The following is a 21,439-nucleotide window of genomic DNA, read 5'->3' as shown; positions in this document are numbered from 1 at the left end:
TCCGTGTCAAGTGGTCCATGGTTGTGGTGCAGCACAAAGGGTAAGTTGGTTAATTGTCACCAAGGTGCAGAGTTAGTGTTCAGTAGGGTGATAGCTGCAGGGAAGAAGCTTCCTCTGAATATGCTGGTCAGGGTGCGGAGAGACCTGTAACGCCTCCCGGAGGAGAGTGGGGTGAACAGTCTGTGGTTGGGGTGAGAACAGTCTTTGTTGATGCTGTGCGCCTTACGCAACCATCGTTTGCCCTGGATGGCCTCGATGGAGGGCAGTGAGTAACTGGTGATGCGTTGGGCAGTTTTCACCACAACTCTGCAGTGTCTTGTCCACTCATACCAAACTCCCAATATGGGGTTCCAAAATGGTTTGCCACCTTGCTAGGCCTATTAAATCTGCTGATATTTCAAATAAACACAATGTAATAAGATCCATGACATCTTGATGTCAAACTGTTCAAATTTAGGCTAGTCTTTGCTGAGCCTCTGAGGGGCTGTTCGTCGTCAAAGACCAGATTAGCCCTGGGTGATTAAGTAATTTCAAGGAATTGGATCTGGTTTAAAAAAAATAAATTCTCAACCCATTCAAATATCAATCCACACATGCAATCCCAGAACCATGGGGATCTTTGTGGGGTGCTGAGATGTCAGATATGTGTGGCTATAGTGGCTTGTAAAGCCATAAGACATGATTCTGCACAGTGGCCTAGGCTGTATTTGTCAACTGCCTAATGCAGATTTAAATGAACATAATATAACATACCAATCTACTACTTGCCTGTAACCCATATATCTAGGCCTAGCCTACATGTTTTCAATAATGACCCTATGAAAATCAGTGAGGTGCAGTGCTCAAAGAGAAAAGTGTCAATACCACCTGCTGATTGAATGCAGCATATTCAACCATTTCATGTTTCGCGTGATTAGAGGAACATTGTTTTGCCTTGTTTATTTTCTGTCGTTATTTTTCTTTGTGGACATTCAGTTGAACTTGAATTTTCCCTTGGGGATCAATAAAGTATCTATCTATCTATCTATCTATCTATCTATCTATCTATCTAGTTGCAGATACGAACATTCTCGATACGAATGCTACATCAGCAGTCTTAAACTCCCAACGATAGGTGGCGATCTTAACAAACTGTATCTGAATGAATGCGGCACAAATCCGGATATCCGCCACTGGCATTTTCCGACCTTTGGAAGTGTTAGAAAACGAGCACGGTGAGTAATTTATTTATGTAAAAATAGAAATTAAGCTACTGGTATTAATATATAGTCATTTTTATGACCTTTGTAGGATATGTTAACGCTGGTAAAATTGGGATTTCAAGTAGCGTTGACCTATCCTTTGACAGCGACACCATTCTTTGTTCGACGCTCTTGCTAGCAGCTAACTCCTCCGCTAACGTTACTTCTATTATGCTAGATATCATTAGCATCTCCAGACATACATTTTCCGTTGTCTGTATCATCATTAGTTCGCCGCAGACCGCTGTTTTATAAGCGAAGATGCTGACACAAACCTATTGCTATTAGATTAGTGTCAGTGTAATGTATGTAACAGAGCGGAGTGAGCCATTTTCTCGTTAGCTAACGTTAATGCTAATTATATGCAATTCGCTAATGTAACAGCATAGCAGCCGGTTGTCTGACTCTTGCAGTGGATGGTTGGTGAAAATAAACTTTCAGATATTTTGCTAATAGTAATTGCAAAGTCAATCTAATGAAAACTCTTGGAGAGTATTTTTTCTCATAACAGTTTTATATGGCTTTCTCTTTTTATACAACACTACCGGTTTTGGTATTGGATGAATTGTATGCTAGCCTAGGTTAATAGCAGCTACGTCAGTCATATCTCTACGTGTCTTAAGAGGCCCCTAGTAAAATAAGGTTGCCACTTTTTCTGTGTGCACTCTGCCAGTCCAGTTAACGTTGCTATAATAGACAAGTTTGCTTTAGAAAACATCATACTCGGTCATTGCTGATGTAGGCCTATTTGTTTACTATCGTCATCACTATTTTGCATATCCCCAACTAAATATTGCCCACGCAATATTGCCCCCATTGAATTATTTTTGGGGGCCAAGCAGCGAAGCTGCGAGGACCTCATTGTGTTTCTACGTTTTCCTATTATTATTATTATATGCAATGGAAGTCAATGGCAGACCATAGAACCGTCTGGTAAAAAGTTGGGAAATGTGGCACACTAATTGGGGACGGTCCCATGATTCATGTCACCAAGTTTCATGTCGGCAACTCGAACCCTCTAGCGCCACCAACAGGCCAAAGTTGGAAGTGTGTTCACTCACGTAACTTTTGACCCGTAGGTCCGATTTTCAAAAGTCAGGTATCGTTGGAATCCTTGGACCAAGCCGAGTTCAACGCACCCTATGACGTCATTTTCCGCCATGATAGATTTTCCGCCATTTTGGATTTCATCAAAAACACTTAAAATGTATCAGGGGTCACATACTTTCTCTGATTCCCACCAAATTTTACACAGATCATCTTCAGACCAAGCCTCACAAAAGTTATCACTTTTCGTCTTCGGAAGTATTACCGTTCGCCCGTAACAGCCAATCAAAATTTGTGGCAAAGCCGCCAAACAGGAAGTGAGCTCATATCTAAGCAACCCATTCATCTGTCATAACCAAACTTAGTACATGTACTCAGGACCCAATCAGGGGGACGCTCAAGAAATCTGGTGACATTTGACCTCTAGGGGGCGCTGTAATTAAGAAACATGCCTTTTGGCCTGTAGCTGCTGTTGTGCTTAGAATTAAAATGCACTAGTGGTTTCAGGTAATACTGTTGGAAGTCCTTAGGCCAACCTAGGCCAACTTGTCATCATAATTGATTCGGCCGCCATATTGGATTTAATCAAAAACATAAAGTTTTCACAGGTCACAAATTTCATCTGATCTTCACCAATATACCAAATACACCAAACTTACTACATAGATTCATGACCCCATTAGGATGACGCACAAAACATTTGGTGACCTTTGACCTGTAGGGGGCGCTGTAATTAGCAATATTGCATTTTGATCTGTAGTTGCTGATGTGTTTTATCGATCTTTTATTTTTTGATGTGAAACTGATGACATGTTCCATCCAGTTAATTCTAATGCGTGCATGCAGGGCGGGGTGGGACAGGGTGGGACGGGCAGGGCGGGTTGGGACCACTCATACCAAACTCCCAATATGGGGTTCCAAAATGGTTTGCCACCTTGCTAGGCCTATTAAATCTGCTGATATTTCAAATAAACACAATGTAATAAGATCCATGACATCTTGATGTCAAACTGTTCAAATTTAGGCTAGTCTTTGCTGAGCCTCTGAGGGGCTGTTCGTCGTCAAAGACCAGATTAGCCCTGGGTGATTAAGTAATTTCAAGGAATTGGATCTGGTTTAAAAAAAATAAATTCTCAACCCATTCAAATATCAATCCACACATGCAATCCCAGAACCATGGGGATCTTTGTGGGGTGCTGAAATGTCAGATATGTGTGGCTATAGTGGCTTGTAAAGCCATAAGACATGATTCTGCACAGTGGCCTAGGCTGTATTTGTCAACTGCCTAATGCAGATTTAAATGAACATAATATAACATACCAATCTACTACTTGCCTGTAACCCATATATCTAGGCCTAGCCTACATGTTTTCAATAATGACCCTATGAAAATCAGTGAGGTGCAGTGCTCAAAGAGAAAAGTTTGGGATGGGACAGGGGTGGGACAGGGTGGGACGGGCAGGGGTGATTAGGTGGGGGGGGGCTGGCTGGTGGAGGCGGAAGCAATACTCAGCCCTGTTTCAGCCCAACAAAGTCAGCTATGTTTTGATGTGACACTTGTTGAAAGTGTTGATCTCGGGTGTCTGAGTTCTATCTTGTCGCCGTGGCTACTCCGGCCTAATCTGCTTGGCCCCCTCATTGCTGCCTGCAGCTATATTTATATTTAGTATGCGTTAAATCCTGATCTGGGTGAATGTCTCTTTGCATTGTTTAACTAAATTTTATGTTAGGCTGCTTGCTTTAAATGTCTAATTAAATCCAATACAGAGAGAGCTCATATAATTCTTGACACAGTCGGTTTGCATTGTCACTAAGTCCCATCATTTGCAGAGCTGTGTGTGTGCACTTTCCCACTGTCTGATTTGGAATTTGTATGGTATGATACATAGATGTAGTTATAGATCGGGCTGCTCGGTTAATGGCAAAGAACATAATCATGATTATTTTTTTCAACATTGAGATCATGATTATTCAACACGGATCACTCAATAATTTTGGAAACATCATCCATTTGATTAATTGCACAGCCCTAGTTATAGAGGCTTAAGCTAATTGAAAGCACACACAAAGAAGATCATTTTCATTTACAGCAATGTAGCATTCATTTTTTGGAGTTGAAATTATTATATAAGAACACCCAAAGAAATATAGAAAATTATAGTATGGAATTTTCTGAACCTATTAGGGGTTTGCACGGCGTGTCATCAGATCTGGACCTCGCCATATTGGAGATACTCGCCTCATTAGAAAGCATTAGGCACTGAAGTAAATCCCTAACATCGTCAAGGAAAATGGTTAATTATTGCCGTGTTTTAGGTTGTACCAATAGGTCAGACTGAGAAAACATCTGGTGTAGGTATCGACTTCCAAAAGTTATTAAAAAACCAGGGAGAAGGCACAATAATGCCAGAAGTTATCAGAGGAAGTGGGGCGCTTGTGGTTGAACTTGGTACTTCGTCTCCCTCACCCAACTCATATGGATCTGCGCTGCCAATAATCCGTAATTTCTCGAAATATCGCGCCTTTTCTTGTGGTCCAAGTCCTGCGCTATATGCCTTTGCATCTTAGACGCATTTTGATGAGCTTTTCTGTTGTTTAGACACGGCTACAATCACGTAAGATATCCAAAGTGCATAATACTCCATTGTACTTCATTCACGGAGTATCGCCAATATGGCCGCGCGTGCTGGGTTACCATAGTTACCGGCTAGAACGTGACGTCGGTGCAAACCCCTAATTTTCAGGCTTATAAGGTAGGAACTTGGATCACTACATGAGGCATACAGTTAGACTTACTATTAACTAGCCTTGTAGTAAGACTCTCAACCTTTGACGGTATTGTACCCTCCCTGGTCCCATAGACCTTGGATTGATAATATGCTAACATTACAGGAGGAACAAGCCTTGTTAACCTTGAATTCCCCCTTGGGGATCAATAAAGTATCTATCTATCTATCTATCTATCAAGCAGTGTCTTTTCATTGTCTGTAGTGTTAAATATTTTTTTTTATGTCATGCATACCTATGACCTAGGTGTTAGTCTTGGAGTCTGGTGACGGTTACGTGTGAGCTCGCAGCCAGAGTAAAACCGGCATGTGGAATGGTCCGAGATCAGCCCCTCGGGGAGGCCCACCTTTCGGGTAAGAAGAATGACAGTAATGTGTTGATATTGCAAAACCATTTATTTATTGATTTATGTATTTAGCATATTTTAAAGCTTTTGTGTATTTTGTATTTTTGGACATTTGTATGGTGTGATGAGTCATGTGCCTTTCATTTTTACTGATGGTATAAAGCAGTAAAGGAGGCTTAGAAACACTCACTATGATATAACAATGCAGTTTTGAGTTAACCTTATAAATATAATAATATGATAGACCTGATCTGACAAAATGAGTCACAAGTTACACATTCTAATTTTGAAATACAGGCTGATATTTCTTTTTTTTAGTGATATATGAAATAAGAGGCATTCATAATTAATAGTCAAGACAAGAATGTAAAGTTACAAAAAAGATTATTCAAGTCCTACAGTCTGTACTTGCCTGTAACCTGTAACTTCAAACACGATTTCTCAGTGTTTCAATTGGAAAAAGATGGCGAGGGGCCATAATTCAAAATGCTTTATCTTGACAACAATTCAAGATATGACTTTGACCAGGATATCTTTACAATGCTCATGGTATCCTCTGTCCATTGATACATCTCATTGAATTTTGGGTCACTGTGACTCATTTTGCCAGATCAGGTCACATATACTTTATTGTCCTGTAATGATGCCTCATGCTGCTCACATACATGCCTTCACAGTTCAATAAAAGCAAGCTACATATATACACAACACAAGCTCTGTCGATCACAACAGTATATTGCTCATAACAAACTGTATTATCACAACAATCCATTGCACATGTACCCACCCTTGCACGGAACACATATTGCACACACCCCATAGTAAACACCATGAAATCATTGCAAACTAAGTGAATAAGTGATGGGTCAGACATTATCATCTGAACTTGCCTAAGACTGCTCGTATATCGACTGATGGGACTGGTATTCCTTCCTGCCCATCACCTTAAAGCAACACCAAAGAGTTTTTTAAACCTTAAAATAATGTTTCCAAAATCATTTCAGTGGTTCATCAACTCCTAACAAGGTGAACGGCACTTCTGCATTCGCTTTCGCATTCGGCTATAACCGCACTATGTAAGTTTGCCAGATCGGGTAGCGGATCTGTAGTTCGATGGAATGAGACATAAGAAACTACAAATTTGACTTGCATGATGTCATACTTTGATAAAATCATGCAACATATTCTACCTTGTCTGTGGACATCGTTATTTGCAAAGCTGGATAAACAAATAGCGTGCGTGCGACCAAGGAAAAGTTCTTTGGTGTTGCTTTAATGCCAGTGTTTAACAGACAAGCTTAGTTTTTAGTTGCACAGTGAGGTTGCCAAACCATGTTGACATCCCATCTCTGACTAAGCTGTCAGTGTGGTGTTTCTGCTTTATGTTCCAATGTACAAAGACATTTTTACATTTACTGCATTACAGAATGCTCCAAAGGGTATTGGTCTTAAGGATGTAGAACGGTCCTTTGAAAGGGTTTGCTTGTTATGTACATTTGTGAAAGTTATCATTCTGTTATTGCAGTGGAAATCCCAGGGGTGACATGTTTGAGGGCAGAGATGGACCCATGCCTGATTTTAGGGGCAGAGATGGGATGAATATGGGCCCCAGGCCTCAGGACCGCCCTCCAATGGACATGCGGCGTTTTGATGGTCCTCCAGATATAAGGGGTCAAGATATGGACCCCCGCAATATGGATTTACGTGGACGAGATGGGCCAAGGGACTTCTTCAGACAAGGAGAAGAAACCGACCTGACCCTTAGGAGAAGATATGAGATTGAAATTAGGAGCAAATTGCAAAATGCTGGTAGTTTCCCTGGTGGTCAAGGCCGTCACCAAATGGAAATGGATGGAAGAGACATGCCAGGAGGAAACATGAATGACGGCAGATTTATGGACATGAGGGAAAGGGAACGGATGGGAATGGACATGCCTGGATTCAACCCCATGGACCAGAGGAGGAGACATCCAGGTGAACAAATGGGTAGAAATGATGGTTTCAGAGACATGCGTGACAGGGACAGACCTCGGATGGGCATGGACGACATTGACGGTTTCAGAATGGACATGTCTCAACCTGATCGAGGGAAGATGGACTTTGATCGAAGAGGTGGAATGCTTTCAATGAACAACAGGGGGAGGTTTGAATCTGACATGGACATGAGGAGCCGTGTGGGGCCCTCAGGTGAGTTTAGAGATAAGGACAGGGACAGATCTCCTCTCCGGTTTGGAGATAAGGACAGAATGCCAGTGGAAGGAAGAGGAAGACCTGATGGGCCCCCTGATCCAAGCAGACCATCACTCCGACCTGGAGACACCCTCAGAGATAGAGAATTCCCTGAACCATTAGACAGCTCCGTTGGCTTCAAGGGCAGGGAGAACGAGTCTCCGTCAGAAGAGTGGCGAAGCAACAACAACAACAATGCGAAAGACAAGGATTCTTTCCCAGGCTTGATGAATCGAGGGCTGCCTCCATTTTCAAGAGAAGCACAGTCAGAAAGATTTTTCCCTGGTCGAGGTAGAGATGGAAGAGGAGAGCCTTTTAATATGGATAGAGACAGGCGATCTGGAGAGTTTCCAGAAAAAGATGAGCCATTCATAGGTTTACCTCGACCAGAAAGAGATGCCAAAGTTCCTGAGAATTTCCCTGGAAGAAATCCACTCAAAAGTGGGCTTGAGCAGACCTTCCCTCCGGTGAATCCTGCGTTGATTGGCCCAAATAGGGATAAGGATGGTAAGCCATGGTCAAGGGAATTAGATGCTCAGTTAGATCGAAGTGCACCAAACCTTGGTAGGCCTCCATATACTCCAGACAAGAGCCTAATGTCGGTGCCGAATGTCGAGAATCGTTTTCCAAATGATCGCACACCCTTTAAGGGATTAAAAGATACTCCTCAACCATCCTCGGGTAGAGGGATTTTGGGCCCTTGTCCAGAAGGAATGCAAAGAAATAGTGGAGCAGACCGTAGAGACCAGGACTACAGAGACATTGACTACAGAACTGCTTCTGGGCGAGCATATGACTACAACCTTTCGGATCTTCCTGGAACCGAAAAGGACAGAAAAGAACCCAGGCTGCCTCCACCTCAGAGATCCAGTAATGCAGGCTCCCAGGTTAGTGCATTTCTGTTTGCTTAAAATATATACCCTTAAGTTTATTTGCTTACCACTGAACTATTGCTACCCCCCCCCCCCCCCGAAAAAGCCAGTTCTCTTTCTATGTACACAATACTGACTGTTCTATGAATTTGTGAACGAAGGATCAAGATTACAGGAGTGCATCTGTCGAGGATAAAGTTTCCAACACCATCTCCATTTCTGGGATTCCCAAGACTGCTACAATGGAGCAGGTGGGCACCAGTCTGTCTCATCAGATGTTCAGTAAACCAGATGAAATGAATGGAATGGAATTTTCAGTAATCCAAATAGTGTGCTATGTACAACACTGCATTTAGTCTCCATTGATTGATTGAAACCATGTTTAAAGGGGCCTATTGTCTTCTGCAGATTCTTGGTGCTTTTGCTGTCCGTGATGGTGTTCCAATGCAAGGCATGAAGATCAAGAATGTTGTCCCAGGTGAGGCCTCATATTCCATGTAGACGTTATCTCGCAAAAGTCTCTCGCTCTTTACGATTTTTCGAAACATACGATACCACAAGCGATTTGTGATTGCTTACAGTGCCTTCGATTCCAAAGCTTACCATGAGTGCTTCCAGATGCTTGGGAGAGGTTTCCTTCTTGAGTAGCCATAGACATGTTCCCTCATGCATTCTTATATGGCAACAGATGGACATGTTATTTTCTAAGCATCTCTCTTGTTTATTAACATCTGCCCAGGTTGATTTGATAAGCAGTGATCCGACATTATCTGGGGGTAATTTCATCATGTGCTTCTCAATCCATGGCTATCTATGCTGCCATGTCCATTACGGTACTGGGTTTTCTTAAGGCCCAGAGTCTACCTGTGTTTTTTTCCTTTCATTCTTCATAGACTGATGTGATGACAAGCTGGTAATGTATTCTAGAGCACAAATCCAAGATTGTCAGGGGTGTCCTCAAGAACATATGCTCAGCAACCTTAAATCAGGTTGAAAACAGGGAATCATGCTCATTCTCAAATGCAGAGACTTTAGTAAAGGATTGTTTTTTTTTTTGTTTTTTTTTTTTTACAGTCCAGTCTCTCACCAATGCTCGTTTGAACTGCTGTATATCTACAGAAGTGACTCATTAGTTTCCAACAATTCTTGAATTGTTAGCTTTTAGTAGAATACTGTGAATATCATTATACACAACTCAAGTAGTCAAGTAGCCATTTTCAAGTCATCAGCGTGAACTGAATCATGTTAAATTCGCCATAATTTTGTAACTGTTCCCCAGGTATGGTTTGTGAGACCCGAAAACAACCTTGGTATCAACTTACTGTAGTTTTAATTTAATTTAATTTTATTTTACTTTTTTATTTTATTTTATTTTATGTTACTTCTATTTAGAAATACTGGAACATTTAATTTACAGATTATCTTATTGGGTTTTAGTTCATGATTATCTTGGGTTTTAGTAAATGATTGTTTTTAATCCAAGAAGTTTGATATATGATTTTATGAACACAAACTAAATAAAAATGGTAATCTTTTGGATGCCATAGTTCATGCAGTGATTCGGTGGAAATGATTTTAAACTGGTTATTGCCTGTCAAGACGGAGCATTTGCGCATTTTCTGCCTACTCGCATTCGCATTTCCTCTCGATGCTGTGATGCACTGTTTTCTTTTCATTGCCCATGTGACTGGAGCGTACTAACAGAAATCATCTGTATTTCAAATGCTGTCCCCAGGTTACAGCTTCGATATGGCCTATGTGGAGTTTTTAAACCTGGAGGATGCTGTCCACTTCATGGAGTCCAACCAGGTGGCCCATCCTCACATCTCTACAACTGCTGTCCACAAGCAGGAAGACGCCTGGGGTGGGGGGTGGGGTGTTGGGGGGTACAAGAAAAGTGGGTGGGTATGTGGGTGGATTAGAATGTGGGTGGAGGTTGAGAGTGGGGGGGTATTGGAGGTAGAATTGTAAAAAAAACATACTCAGGCCTCTTTGAGATAAAATCCATGCTACACATTTTGTCGTCTTCTACAGAAATGAAGGAAATTGCGCTCTTCCACTTGCATGCTTTAGCCGTGCCGTTCTACATTGTGTAAATCTCTTGTTCGGGCCTCGTTTAGATTCGTTTTCTGCCTAAGCGATTCCGAATTAACCTGCTAGCACTGTACTGTGATGTTTAGGTTCCGCTTATCAGCAGGGTTGAATTATTGTCCCAGCCAACTCTTTTGTTGCTTCCATACCCTCACCGGTTTGTCGACGTGAAGTTATGTAGGTTCTTTTTAAAAAAAAAATATGGATGTAAATGGTCTGCAGTGAGAAGGATGTATGTGTAGTGGAATGATATTCTGAACACAGAAAAGGCTAGTTAAAGTTAATACGGAGTAATAGCATGTTCTTTTACTTTGGGAAGCTGAGTTAGCCTTGAGCAAGGGTAATTCGTCATGCTGCAAGATGATATCAACCCCACTCATGATGACAATAATTCAACCCCAATGACAGTAATTCACTGTGCTATTGCAACGCTTCTTGCAATTTTTCTCCTCCCATTAGCATCCAATGGCATTGTTGTAGTTGAGAACAAAGCTGAAACCGTTTGATGCTGCTCATTGTTCTATGTCAGCATTGTCGACTAAGTCTTCTAAGATTAACGTCGATGGAACGGTGATAGTTTGGATGACTTAAAAAGTTTGGATGACTTAAAAAGTTTGGATGACTTAAAAATAAGGCACTTCAACCCAACTTTGTCCATTCTAGTCTGGTATAAAAATGTATCGATACTACAGAATTGATGTGACCTAGTCACCAAATGGATAAACTTCCTTGCTAACTTATTTATTCCCCTTTTGGTACAGTCAAAATCTTAATCAGTACAGATGGGAGATCAGTTCGCTTTTCATTATTTAATTCTCCCAATGTCCCCTTCCCTGCGTTTTAACTCACTAAATATTTCTTTCTGTCATTCTTTTGTATTTCCAGTCTGCTGTGTGCTCGGATTTAGTACAATGCGCACATAACAGGATAAGACCGTTGAGAAGAGTTCAGGTTGTTAATAGTTGTGGTAATTGTCAATAATATGCTTGGTAATCAAGGGCAGAATTGTCAACTTATAGTAACTGAGAGGCTGTGTTGTGGCAACAACAGTTGCCAGCACTGTACCACTGGTTCTATTTATTTTGTTTTCTTTTTTTATTTATCCCATTGCGTTTCTATGTTTCTGACAATGTGCAACACATGATGCAACTGCTTGGATCTCGCTTATCTCTTTGGTGACTTCTCATTGCCTTTTGCTGATTGTTGGAGTTGACAGGGGCCATAGAGACATCTCTGTCTGGCCTCAGTAATCTTCAGTCTTTTGAAGATCCTTCTTCCAGCCCAGCTGGCCTCTTTTTTTTTTCAATTAATTGCAAAATTCAATGCTTCCTTTTTCTCAGAGGGACTTCCGAGCCTGGCCTAAAATTTCCCTTCCTTACTTTAGTCAGGAGGTCCTTTTCTTCAAGACCTCCAGACTTACTTTGTTCCCAGATGTCAAACTGAGTATTCAGAGGAACCAAACACCATGAATAGCAGATGGGCTCCTTCCTGTTTGCTGGTCCATCCATTTATTCATTCATTCAACTTCCAGCTTCCAACGGGTCCAGACCTCTTAGAGCAGTTCAGTGTGACATTGCCTTCCTCATCTTCAGCTGGGCAATGCATTTTTCAGAGCTTTGAGATGAATTAAGCAGACATTTTGAAGAATTGTGTAATGGGCTCAAGGTTAGATATATGAAAGTATGATTACTGGGTCTCAAGTTTGAGAGAAAATGGAAATCATAGCAGGTCATAAGGTTCCTTTTAAATGCCTTAACTGCCTTTGCAAAATGGTGGTGTTAACAGTACAATTTATTGTGCTGCCTTTGCTTTCATCACAGTTTTGTCTTTGGAAATATGACCGTGGGTTTAATTTGTTAGTATGATTTGTAATAGTTCATAGTCCTGAAAATATGGTTTGAAATAAAATGGCACAATGGTGCTTACATTTGTGATATTTTAGGAGTGTTAAGTCACACATGGTGATAGCTGCTCAACCACATTAGACCAGATTTTGTTCAAAGATTGGGACAACAGGTTTTGGAAGTATAGGCTGTTGAATCCTTATTGTACTCCAATTGGAAGTTTTTGGTAGATGTCAGATGTGCTGCTTGAGTTGATCTTAACTCTCAATTCCTCACACATTTCAATTGCCTGCACAGATGGCTATTCTGTGATTGTGCTACCACTATATTACATAATTTGAGATTAGGAATTTCTCGTTGTGAAATCAGAAAACTAGAAAAGATTTTGCTAATGATCATGTAATCCTTGTTAAATTGGTATTGAATCTAGTCCACAAAATCAGTCTACGTTGTACCGATTTTAGTTGAAGAACTGCAGTGTTAAGTTTGGGTGCACTTGGTTGGTGAAGTGTATGGCCACACATTTTTAATCCTGATTCCATAATAGTCATATAGAGTTGTTAGGACTGACTTTTTATATTTTTCAAAACACCCACAGGGACGTACCAAAACCAGCAGACACATACAGTGTATAGAAAAGGTGTTCAACTGCTCTTTCAGTGGACCCTTAGAACAACATTGAAAACACAGTGTTAGAATGCCAGCTATTTACAAGTGTTGTTTTAGGGACTTTGATTGAATCATTAAAAGAACAAGGCTACACAGCTTAAATGTTTGTCTCGAAATCCTGCTCGACAGTTTGCCCATGAGGCCTGACAAACGTTGATAAGTCAGTTGGTGTAAGTCTGCCTCTGCCGTTCTACCCTTAAAAAGGGTTAAACCTGACCAGAGTGCGTCCTGGGAATTATAGAGACATGTGGGGCTGGAAATGTAGATATACACTACAGATGTTGACTCTCCTGTGTGCTTTTCAGGGTTCATTGAGGGTTGGCAATACGACGGCTCTGATGAAATACGTTCAGCCTGACCGAAGCGCCAAAGACACTAAGGTAAGTGAATTGTTAAAATAACGTCTTCTAAAGGCCTCTATTTTCCCATAGAGTTTCTCTAGCCCATGCTCTTGGCAAGTTGCCATGCCCTCTAATTGATATATTACTAATGGTCTGGTCTCATTTTACTTAGCTTGTTCAATGTTCTTGGGGCCCCTCTTCTCAAATGTCCATGTAGCACTTTGGACAGTTACAACTCACTCAAACGGAATACAAACCACTGCTGTTTAAATACGGTATGCCAAGCCAGTTTAACTGTCTTAAGTGCTACATGCCTGTCTGACCAGAGAAGATTACATGTAGATCAGTCCCTGTATCATTAGGGTATGAAATACTAATTAAGGTGAGGGAAATATTGAACTTTAGAAAAAAAAATAGAAAATGTTTGTGTGTCAGGGCTGCAATCAAAGAATTCTTCGCTGTTTTTCTTAAGAAATTACACAAACCGATTATGTGATTACCAAAATAGTTGTCGGTTAATTAAAAACTCATTAATAAGTAGTAGTAAACTAATCGATTAATTGTTGCAGCCTTAATGTGCTGATTCATGAGGACATTTTCTCCCTTGTGTCTTTCCCCAAAGCAACAGGAGCCACCTCGGAAACCGGCCCAGGTACCCGAGGACCCCACCCCAGCCCGCCCGTCCCCTCAACCCAAAGCCACCCCCAAACCGGACGAGCCACGGTCCAAGCCTGCTGCTGACCCTGCCCCAAAGACCACGTGGCAGCGCAGCTCTGACCTCACACCGGAGGCATGGCAGCAGCAGGTGGACCAGCAGCTCCAGCAGCAGGAGGCCGAGCTGAAGGCCGAGGCTTGGGCCAACTCTCGAAACTCCTCACGGCATCCCCCTCGTGATCTGGATCCTGTCTTTAAGGAGAGCAAGAGTGAGTGATGGGACCCAATAGCTTTCTTTTTTTCATGATGCAATATTAAGAGAAATGTTGTGTTGGGCATTGTAGGCTTTTAAGTTGTTCGAACATTAATTTTGAGCACAGCATTATCAAATGTATTTGTCCAACGCCAGGATGCCTGCTGGGGAAAACCATGCTGGGTTGCCCACTATGCCAGGAGTTGTTGGTTGCATGACAATGATCCACCAATCTGTTTGCTTTTCAGCCATGATCATTAAAAATCTGAAGAACACCACCACTGTGGAGATGATTCTGAAGGCACTGGATCCATATGCCTACCTGGATGAGAGAAACGTCCGATTGGTCCGTAGCAAACCGAACGGATGCAAATGCTTCTGCTTTGTAGACATGGACTCTCATGAGGTACAGCATTGTTTGCATCACACTCCTTCAGTGTCATTTCTCATTGATTAAAATTGTTCCCTCATTGAAATCATGCTTCTGCCCCTTCTGAACATTGAGAAAAATCCACTTTTGTACTCTGTTTGTGCAGCAAGTCACTCGTCTTGTTGACATGCTGACCAGGGCACGGCCCGTGATGGTGGACGGTGTTCGAATATATGCGGAGGTTGCCAAACCGCTCAAGAACCAGAAGTGAGTTTCGCCCCAACTGTGCCACTTCACATATCTTCTACGTTAAACTCCTCAAGATCCTATGTACACTCCCCAGGCTGCATTTGGAATTGTTTAGAAAGTCTGTCTCTTATCCCTTGCTCTACCTTTACTCTTACAGCAGCTACAAGAGGGAATATGATAAATCTGGCTCCTCCATCCTGGGCTATCCTCCAGAAGTGTTGGAGGTAAAGCAGTACTCTTTTAACCCTAAACACTCAACACAAGACGTTGCTCCTCTGCAAATACACACCACTGACAAGCATTTAGCTTCACTTACCATGTAGGTGTTGCTTTCATAGGCTACTCTGTCATTTGTTGGCCTGTTGGATATCAGTTTCTTTGACTGTTAAAGGCCTGTTGATGCTGTTAACCAGTTAACGTGTTGATTTCACGTCATCCTTTGCAGCATCATCAGCAGATGCAGCAACAGCAGCAGTACTATCAGCCCCAGCCCCTCCGTGGCTCTATGGGTGGTGCACTTCCTGGAGTCCAAGGTACGGCACCCATTCCTGTTATAGCAGTGGCACCACGTCTTCCCACACTGCTCTCTGCAGACAATGATGTTGCCATTTTTACAAGGTTGAGATTTGAGTGAGCATGTGTATATGTGTGGTCTACAGGTGACATGACCTTGCCAGGCAGAGACACCGCCAAGACAGCTGCCACTGCCATCGTGCAGGTGAGTGTCAGTCGTATGACTCTAAAATGTGATCGCTCACTTTATCAGTGACCTCATAGGAACAATCTACAGCAGTCTGACAGTTGGGCTACACCAGGCATGCAATTGACTTGCTCTGTTTGCGGAGCGTAAGAATAGTTTTAGAAGACTAGTTGATTTTTTTCCGAATGTACGCAGCACTATCACGTCTGGTTTAGCCAGTTCTCTTGGTTGTAGTGGAAACTAATTGTTGCAGGTGACGCTCCACAAACAGAGCGCTTCAGTTATGTGGCAGGTGTAGCCTGCCTGTGTCTGTGAATCATGTCCGCACCGATGGAGTGATCGGCCCCATGTTGGGGGCCGCTTGGCACTGACTCTGATCCGGTTCTCCTCCGCAGCACGCTGTGGGCTATCCAGATGCCTCTGCAGTGGAGCTCCCCTACCAGGCCCCAAACCCGGCCGTCGTCGCTGCCGCTGGGACCGTGGCGCAGGGGAGCGCCTCTCAGCACGCGGAACCTTACGGCTTCGGTGAGAGGGCCGATAGCTATCTCTTTACTCATGACTTCATCACGGAATGCTTCTTGATTTTCACAGAAATCCGTCTGAAAACCATCCGTTTTACAGCATAATTACAATATGATTACATGGTCTAGACATGTTTTTATGATGATATAACATGACTAGCTAAATGGAATGCAAAACCTCTTGCTATCTTACACATAGCAACATGAAATGCTCAATGAATGATGGTGTCTGGTGGTGTTGTTTTTTTTTTTAACATGAGTCATGGGTAAAATCTTTAATCTAAAATAAATATTGCTGCATTCAGGCGCCGACACTCCCGATCTGTCTGCCTACCTATATGACGCCACGTCTGGCTTCTACTACGATCCCCAGACCACACTGTACTATGACCCCACCTCCAGAGTAAGACCTCATCGCAATATATGGCAGTCTTGCCTAAATACTGATAACCCCATTAGGCCTTTGAATAGGCCATGTCTACCAGTGTGTGTGTGTAAGAGAGCTTGACTGTTCACATAAATTAAGCACTTTAGTGTTAGTCATTACACTGCTACTTTAATATAATATCAGCCATTTTGAAACCCCAATAGATCTGTGTAGGTAGATGTAAGTGTTCATTTCACCTCTGGTTCTGCGCTTGCAGTATTTCTACAATGCAGAGACACAGCAGTACCTCTATTGGGACAGCGCCTCAAAGACCTACATCCCAGTGGCAGGCTCCACTATGGATGGCCAGGCCAGCAACCCCGTGCCTGCCCTCCCCGGGGATATATCGGTCCCCTTGGCCTCCGCCGCTGTCCCTGCCGCTGCCGCCGCCCCTCTCGCCGCCGCCGCCGCCGCTCTGCCCTCCGTAGACGAAAACGCCCAGAGGGCCCTGGAGGACGGCGATGCCGCCGGACGATCTGACAAGAAGGAGAAGGAGAAAGAGGACAAACCCAGAAGCCTGGCTGCCTTTAAGGTGAGACTAAGGTGAAATGCACAGGCCCTTGAATGGCACTCCAGCCTGAAGCTACGCAGTTTATGATTCACTTACGTTTATGAGTTTATGAGTCTCTTACTGAGGTTCAACTTTAGAGGGGTTTTTTGTCCGCCCAGGCCATTAAAAAAAAGCATTTCTAGCTTGAGTTAGGTCTGCAAATTGTTACCTCAGGCTGCCATTGGTGTTGTGACCCTCATTTGCAATCTAAAACAGGTGGTTATGTGAATATTTAAAAATGCTGAGAGCATGTTACAAGTAACAGCAACATCATAGGTTACTTCCCCTGGATGCACAAATACTGAGGGAAACGGGGATTCTGTTGCTCTGTTATATTTGACTTAGGGTGTCTGTTGTACATAATTGAACATTTCCACAATGGCATATCCTGTGTTCTAGATTATGAAAGACATGGAACGCTGGGCAAAGATCCAAAACCGGCAGAAGGAGAGCGTCCGTTCCCCCTCTCCTGTTCTGAAGATGCCTGGGGGTGGCGATGACCAGAGGTCCTCTAAAGCAGCCGATGCAGCGTTTGCCATCTTTGAAAGAAAGGTGTAGTGTTATTTTGTGTTGGTAATTGTACCTGCAGTAGGAGAATTTGTATTGTGATTTGAGGGAAGAGAAGAGTTACCAGCTGGTTACTTTTAGTGAATACTCATACCCCATTACTTGCAGGTCTCTGGTGGAGATGATCTCTTCAAGAAGCCTCTAGCCCCACCCAAGAAAGAGGACAAAGCATCCAAGGTGGGACTCTCTTCCTTAAGTAGCCATTTTCCTGAACTCACTGAGTATGTCATCAATAGTGGGTATAACCTAGGAGTGTGTTTTGAAGCTCTAAAATGGGATGGTTGTTTTTTTTTTTTTCATTTGTTAAGTCTCATCAATATATCACAGGTTTTTAATACACACACTTGTTGATCATTCATTAGTGCATGTACTCTGACACACGGCTGGATTGGTTGTTTTATGTGTGCAGCGTGCAATGGGCTCGCTGGGCCTGCTCGCAGCCGACTATGGGGCAGGAAGTGATGATGAGGAGGAGGAGCGACACGTGGAGATGTCGGTGCCTTCCAAGAGCCAGCCAGAGGATAAGGAGGACAAGCTGACCGACTGGAAGAAGATGGCCTGCCTGCTGTGCAGGAGGCAGTTCCCCACCAAGGACGCCCTGATCCGCCACCAGCAGCTGTCTGACCTGCACAAGGTACCCCTAACCACTGAACTCAAAGAATGTGTTCTGTTGAGACTCCTCACATCCATTCGTCTGATTCATCTCCCTCCAGTCATCTGGCCATGGGAGAGCTCTTCAGTTCAATTACAGTATTAGTATTGTTATATTATTAATTATAACAAATATTGAACAAAATGATGTGTAATAGTAAAATAACATACTAAAATTACAATTGTTATTTTACTATTTCATAAAGATATTTTTTGTTTTTCAAAGGCCCTTGTTGTGTAGAAGTGAGATACAATTACCCTCAGATCATTTCTTAAACATTTTTCTCCTTTTAGCAAAACATGGAGATCCACTTGAAGATCAAGAAGTCCAAAAAAGAGCTTGAGGCTTTAGAGAATCAGGAGAAAGAGGTGAGAGACTTGTCTCTAAACTCAAATGCCTTGATCTCACGAACGGAACCTCCAGCCAGCTGCTCTAAGGTGATTACAAGGGAAGCTTAGAAAAAAAGGGGAAAATCCTAGATAAATAGATAATCCAGGGATACTTAACTCTCGTGTCCTCATGTCCTGTAGTCTGATTGCGTCCCGCAGTTGAATGCCAGAGGGCCGAGCGTTTCACCAGAGATGAAGAGGAGGAAGTACCAGCAGCATCAGCACCAGAATTCGTGGGCTGGTGGATCCAGGTTCTACTCTACTCTACCCTACTCTACTACTATTCAAAATAATAAAACTCACCCCTCTCTTCAGAAAAGGTCATACTGTTCCTACTAACCTACAAGTTGAGTGACCTCTTTTTCTCCCTCCCCTAATTCAGAGACTCACACAAAGGCAGTGAGAGGCCTGGCCTGGGCTCCGAACCAGTGGAGGTGAGTTGATCTGTTAATCTCAAATTATATTCCCACTATTTCCCCAATTACATCAGGATTGTACAATAAAGTGATGATACTGTACATGGGGCAACTTATTTGAACAATGTTGCTGGGCAACCACAGAACTGGTTCCACGTGTTCTGATTTGATGATCATGGTGATTTGCCTACTGATGATTAATGCTCTCCAGGAAAAGATGGCTGCCCTTTATCAATGGAAATGTGCCAGAATCACAATACTCAGGAACATTGCTCAAAGGGTTGCCTCGTGTTTCATCAGCGTTAGTGTTAACTGCATTAAGTTGACTGGGAAATAAAAGGCTTTTAGTTGGTGGACTCATCTTGTATGCTTTGAACTCCCACAGAGGAAGAAGAAGGACCCTGTGGCGTGGGACCATGCCACATACAAGCAGGCCGTACGCAAGGCCATGTTTGCCCGTTTCAAAGAGCTAGACTGACATCTGGCTGCAGCAGAGAGCTTGAATGGGTCAGGCTGAAACAGAATTGTATGTGTGGGTGCACATACACAAAAAGGATCTTTTTTTTTTCATCCAGTATACCATTTATCTTGAAGCTTGACTGCTCCCAAACACAGCTCTATGTTGGATTGTGTATAGCAAAGAGAGAGAGAGAGAGAGAGAGAGAGAGAGAGTTTGTGTGTGTGTGTGTGTGTGTGTGTGTGTGTGTGTGTGTGTGTGTGTGTATGTGTGTGAGCGAGCGAGCTGTTGAATCCACCACCATTAAGAATCAAGCCTCCTTGTCACAGTTGGTTGAGTTCCATGTGAGAGATTTTTTTTTAGGTTATGTGTTTTACCTCTTACTTAATTTGAACTTTGTACTATATGTTCCTTAAGTTGCTCTTTTTAATGTAATGCTGTATGTGACATAAATGCGTGTTCAATGAGTTAACTCCTTGCTTCTCATGTGAAACACTGATTGTACAGAGCCAATAAATGTTGTTAAGATATACTGACCTGTTTGTCGGTGTCCAATCATTTTCCAGTTGGATTTAGATATTTATTGAAAACAGAATTTATCTAGTTAATTTTATAATAAAGCTCTTCTTATAATGACAATTTTAATTATTCTCAGGCAAGTAGTTATTGAAGATTATTTTTGCTTTTTAAATATTTGCTTTGATGCAGACCACCTTCTCCCTCCATGCAGGGGGCAGTGTAGCACTGTGGAGACTCCATAGGGAGCGTCAGCTCAGCTGAATGCAGCAGCTCCAAGTAAAGGCTGTGAACTGGATTGGATTGTATTAACACCAATAAAAACCTTTTCATGGACTCATGCTAAGAAAAGTCCTGTTAGTGTTAACCCATATTGGCTTTTTGTGTGCGTCTCACTGTAGCCTATGCAGTGCTGGATCTACATTCCACTCCAGCGGTGGAAAGCTAGTGCTGGTTGAGATCCAGTTTTCCTTTCCTTTGAAATCTGGAATGGATGATACATTTATAATTTATCCTACAACATGCGGTGATGGCTGAGGAGTAGCAGATTTTCTATACACACACTGAATACAAAAATGACCTCATTTTGAACATGGTGTTTTTGACCATCATTTCTCACCTTCATTGTTCAACTGGTGCAGCACTCCAAAGAATGCTGGACACCCATCGGACAAAGGCCTGCCATGTAGTTGTCAACCTGGGTTAAATGGTACAGCACAGCAGAGGGGCTTTTATCATTTAGGAAATGTCTGTTTCTTACCAAAAGGCAAAGCCAAACCTCCAGTCATTCAGCAGACATGGATTTGCTCTGCCTTGTGGCAAATCCGTGTCTTTACTGAAGTATTTTAATAAGATAAGATTCTTACCTCTAGGTGTCTGTTTTTTTTACTGTACTGTTTGACTTCATGGGATTCTGTTCTAACAGACCATTTTCTACTGGTTTCAGGTTTGTGCTTCAGAGCTGCAGCTATATCAATTACAATTAGCAATGTTCTTTCCAGCTCTAAATAAATATTTTTTTATTTTCATTAGCTCTTCCATTCACTCATTATGTTACATACTGAAGTATGCCACATGTTGTAAGATATGAAACTAAATTCCCCAATGGGTTTTTGGCTGTCTTTTGCATTTGTAGTGAAATTGTTAACCACCTCTTATGGCCAGCCCATAGACCACACAGAGCCTGCCCCAAAACCCTTATTCAAGCAGAGTAAATCACTTGCAAATAAATTGTTTCTGTGAAACAGTCAC

General features: G+C 42.5%; 1 protein-coding gene across 5 annotated transcripts; it reads left to right on the top strand.

Moving 5' to 3' along the window:
• The first annotated feature begins 1,147 nt into the window (after positions 1 to 1,147).
• rbm6 (RNA binding motif protein 6) lies at positions 1,148 to 20,208 on the top strand. 5 transcript variants are annotated; one of them, XM_076269044.1, is made up of 23 exons: positions 1,148 to 1,214; positions 5,322 to 5,428; positions 6,947 to 8,537; positions 8,684 to 8,773; positions 8,931 to 9,000; positions 10,258 to 10,331; positions 13,432 to 13,506; positions 14,096 to 14,390; positions 14,623 to 14,780; positions 14,911 to 15,011; positions 15,151 to 15,217; positions 15,439 to 15,526; positions 15,653 to 15,711; positions 16,089 to 16,218; positions 16,520 to 16,617; positions 16,859 to 17,173; positions 17,591 to 17,743; positions 17,867 to 17,935; positions 18,168 to 18,392; positions 18,704 to 18,847; positions 18,941 to 19,050; positions 19,182 to 19,233; positions 19,601 to 20,208. In XM_076269044.1, exons 2-23 carry the CDS (start codon positions 5,382 to 5,384, stop codon positions 19,691 to 19,693), a joined length of 4,104 nt encoding a protein of 1,367 aa, XP_076125159.1. In that variant the 5' UTR covers positions 1,148 to 1,214; positions 5,322 to 5,381; the 3' UTR covers positions 19,694 to 20,208. The 5 variants fall into 5 exon arrangements, with proteins under 5 accessions (XP_076125159.1, XP_076125161.1, XP_076125160.1 ...); XM_076269046.1 differs by having other exon boundaries at positions 14,090 to 14,390; positions 18,704 to 18,778; XM_076269045.1 differs by having other exon boundaries at positions 14,090 to 14,390; positions 18,959 to 19,050.
• Positions 20,209 to 21,439: the final 1,231 nt, after the last annotated feature.

Source organism: Alosa pseudoharengus, unplaced genomic scaffold (genome assembly GCF_046254945.1).
Source record: "Alosa pseudoharengus isolate Yale_2024_CS ecotype anadromous, Long Island Sound unplaced genomic scaffold, YU_APseudo_1.1 YU_APseudo_1.1_scf_5, whole genome shotgun sequence".
NCBI classification, from domain to species: Eukaryota; Metazoa; Chordata; class Actinopteri; order Clupeiformes; family Clupeidae; genus Alosa; species Alosa pseudoharengus.
The sequence above is the reverse complement of the archived record's forward strand: the minus strand, read 5'-3'. Positions and strand labels throughout refer to the sequence as shown.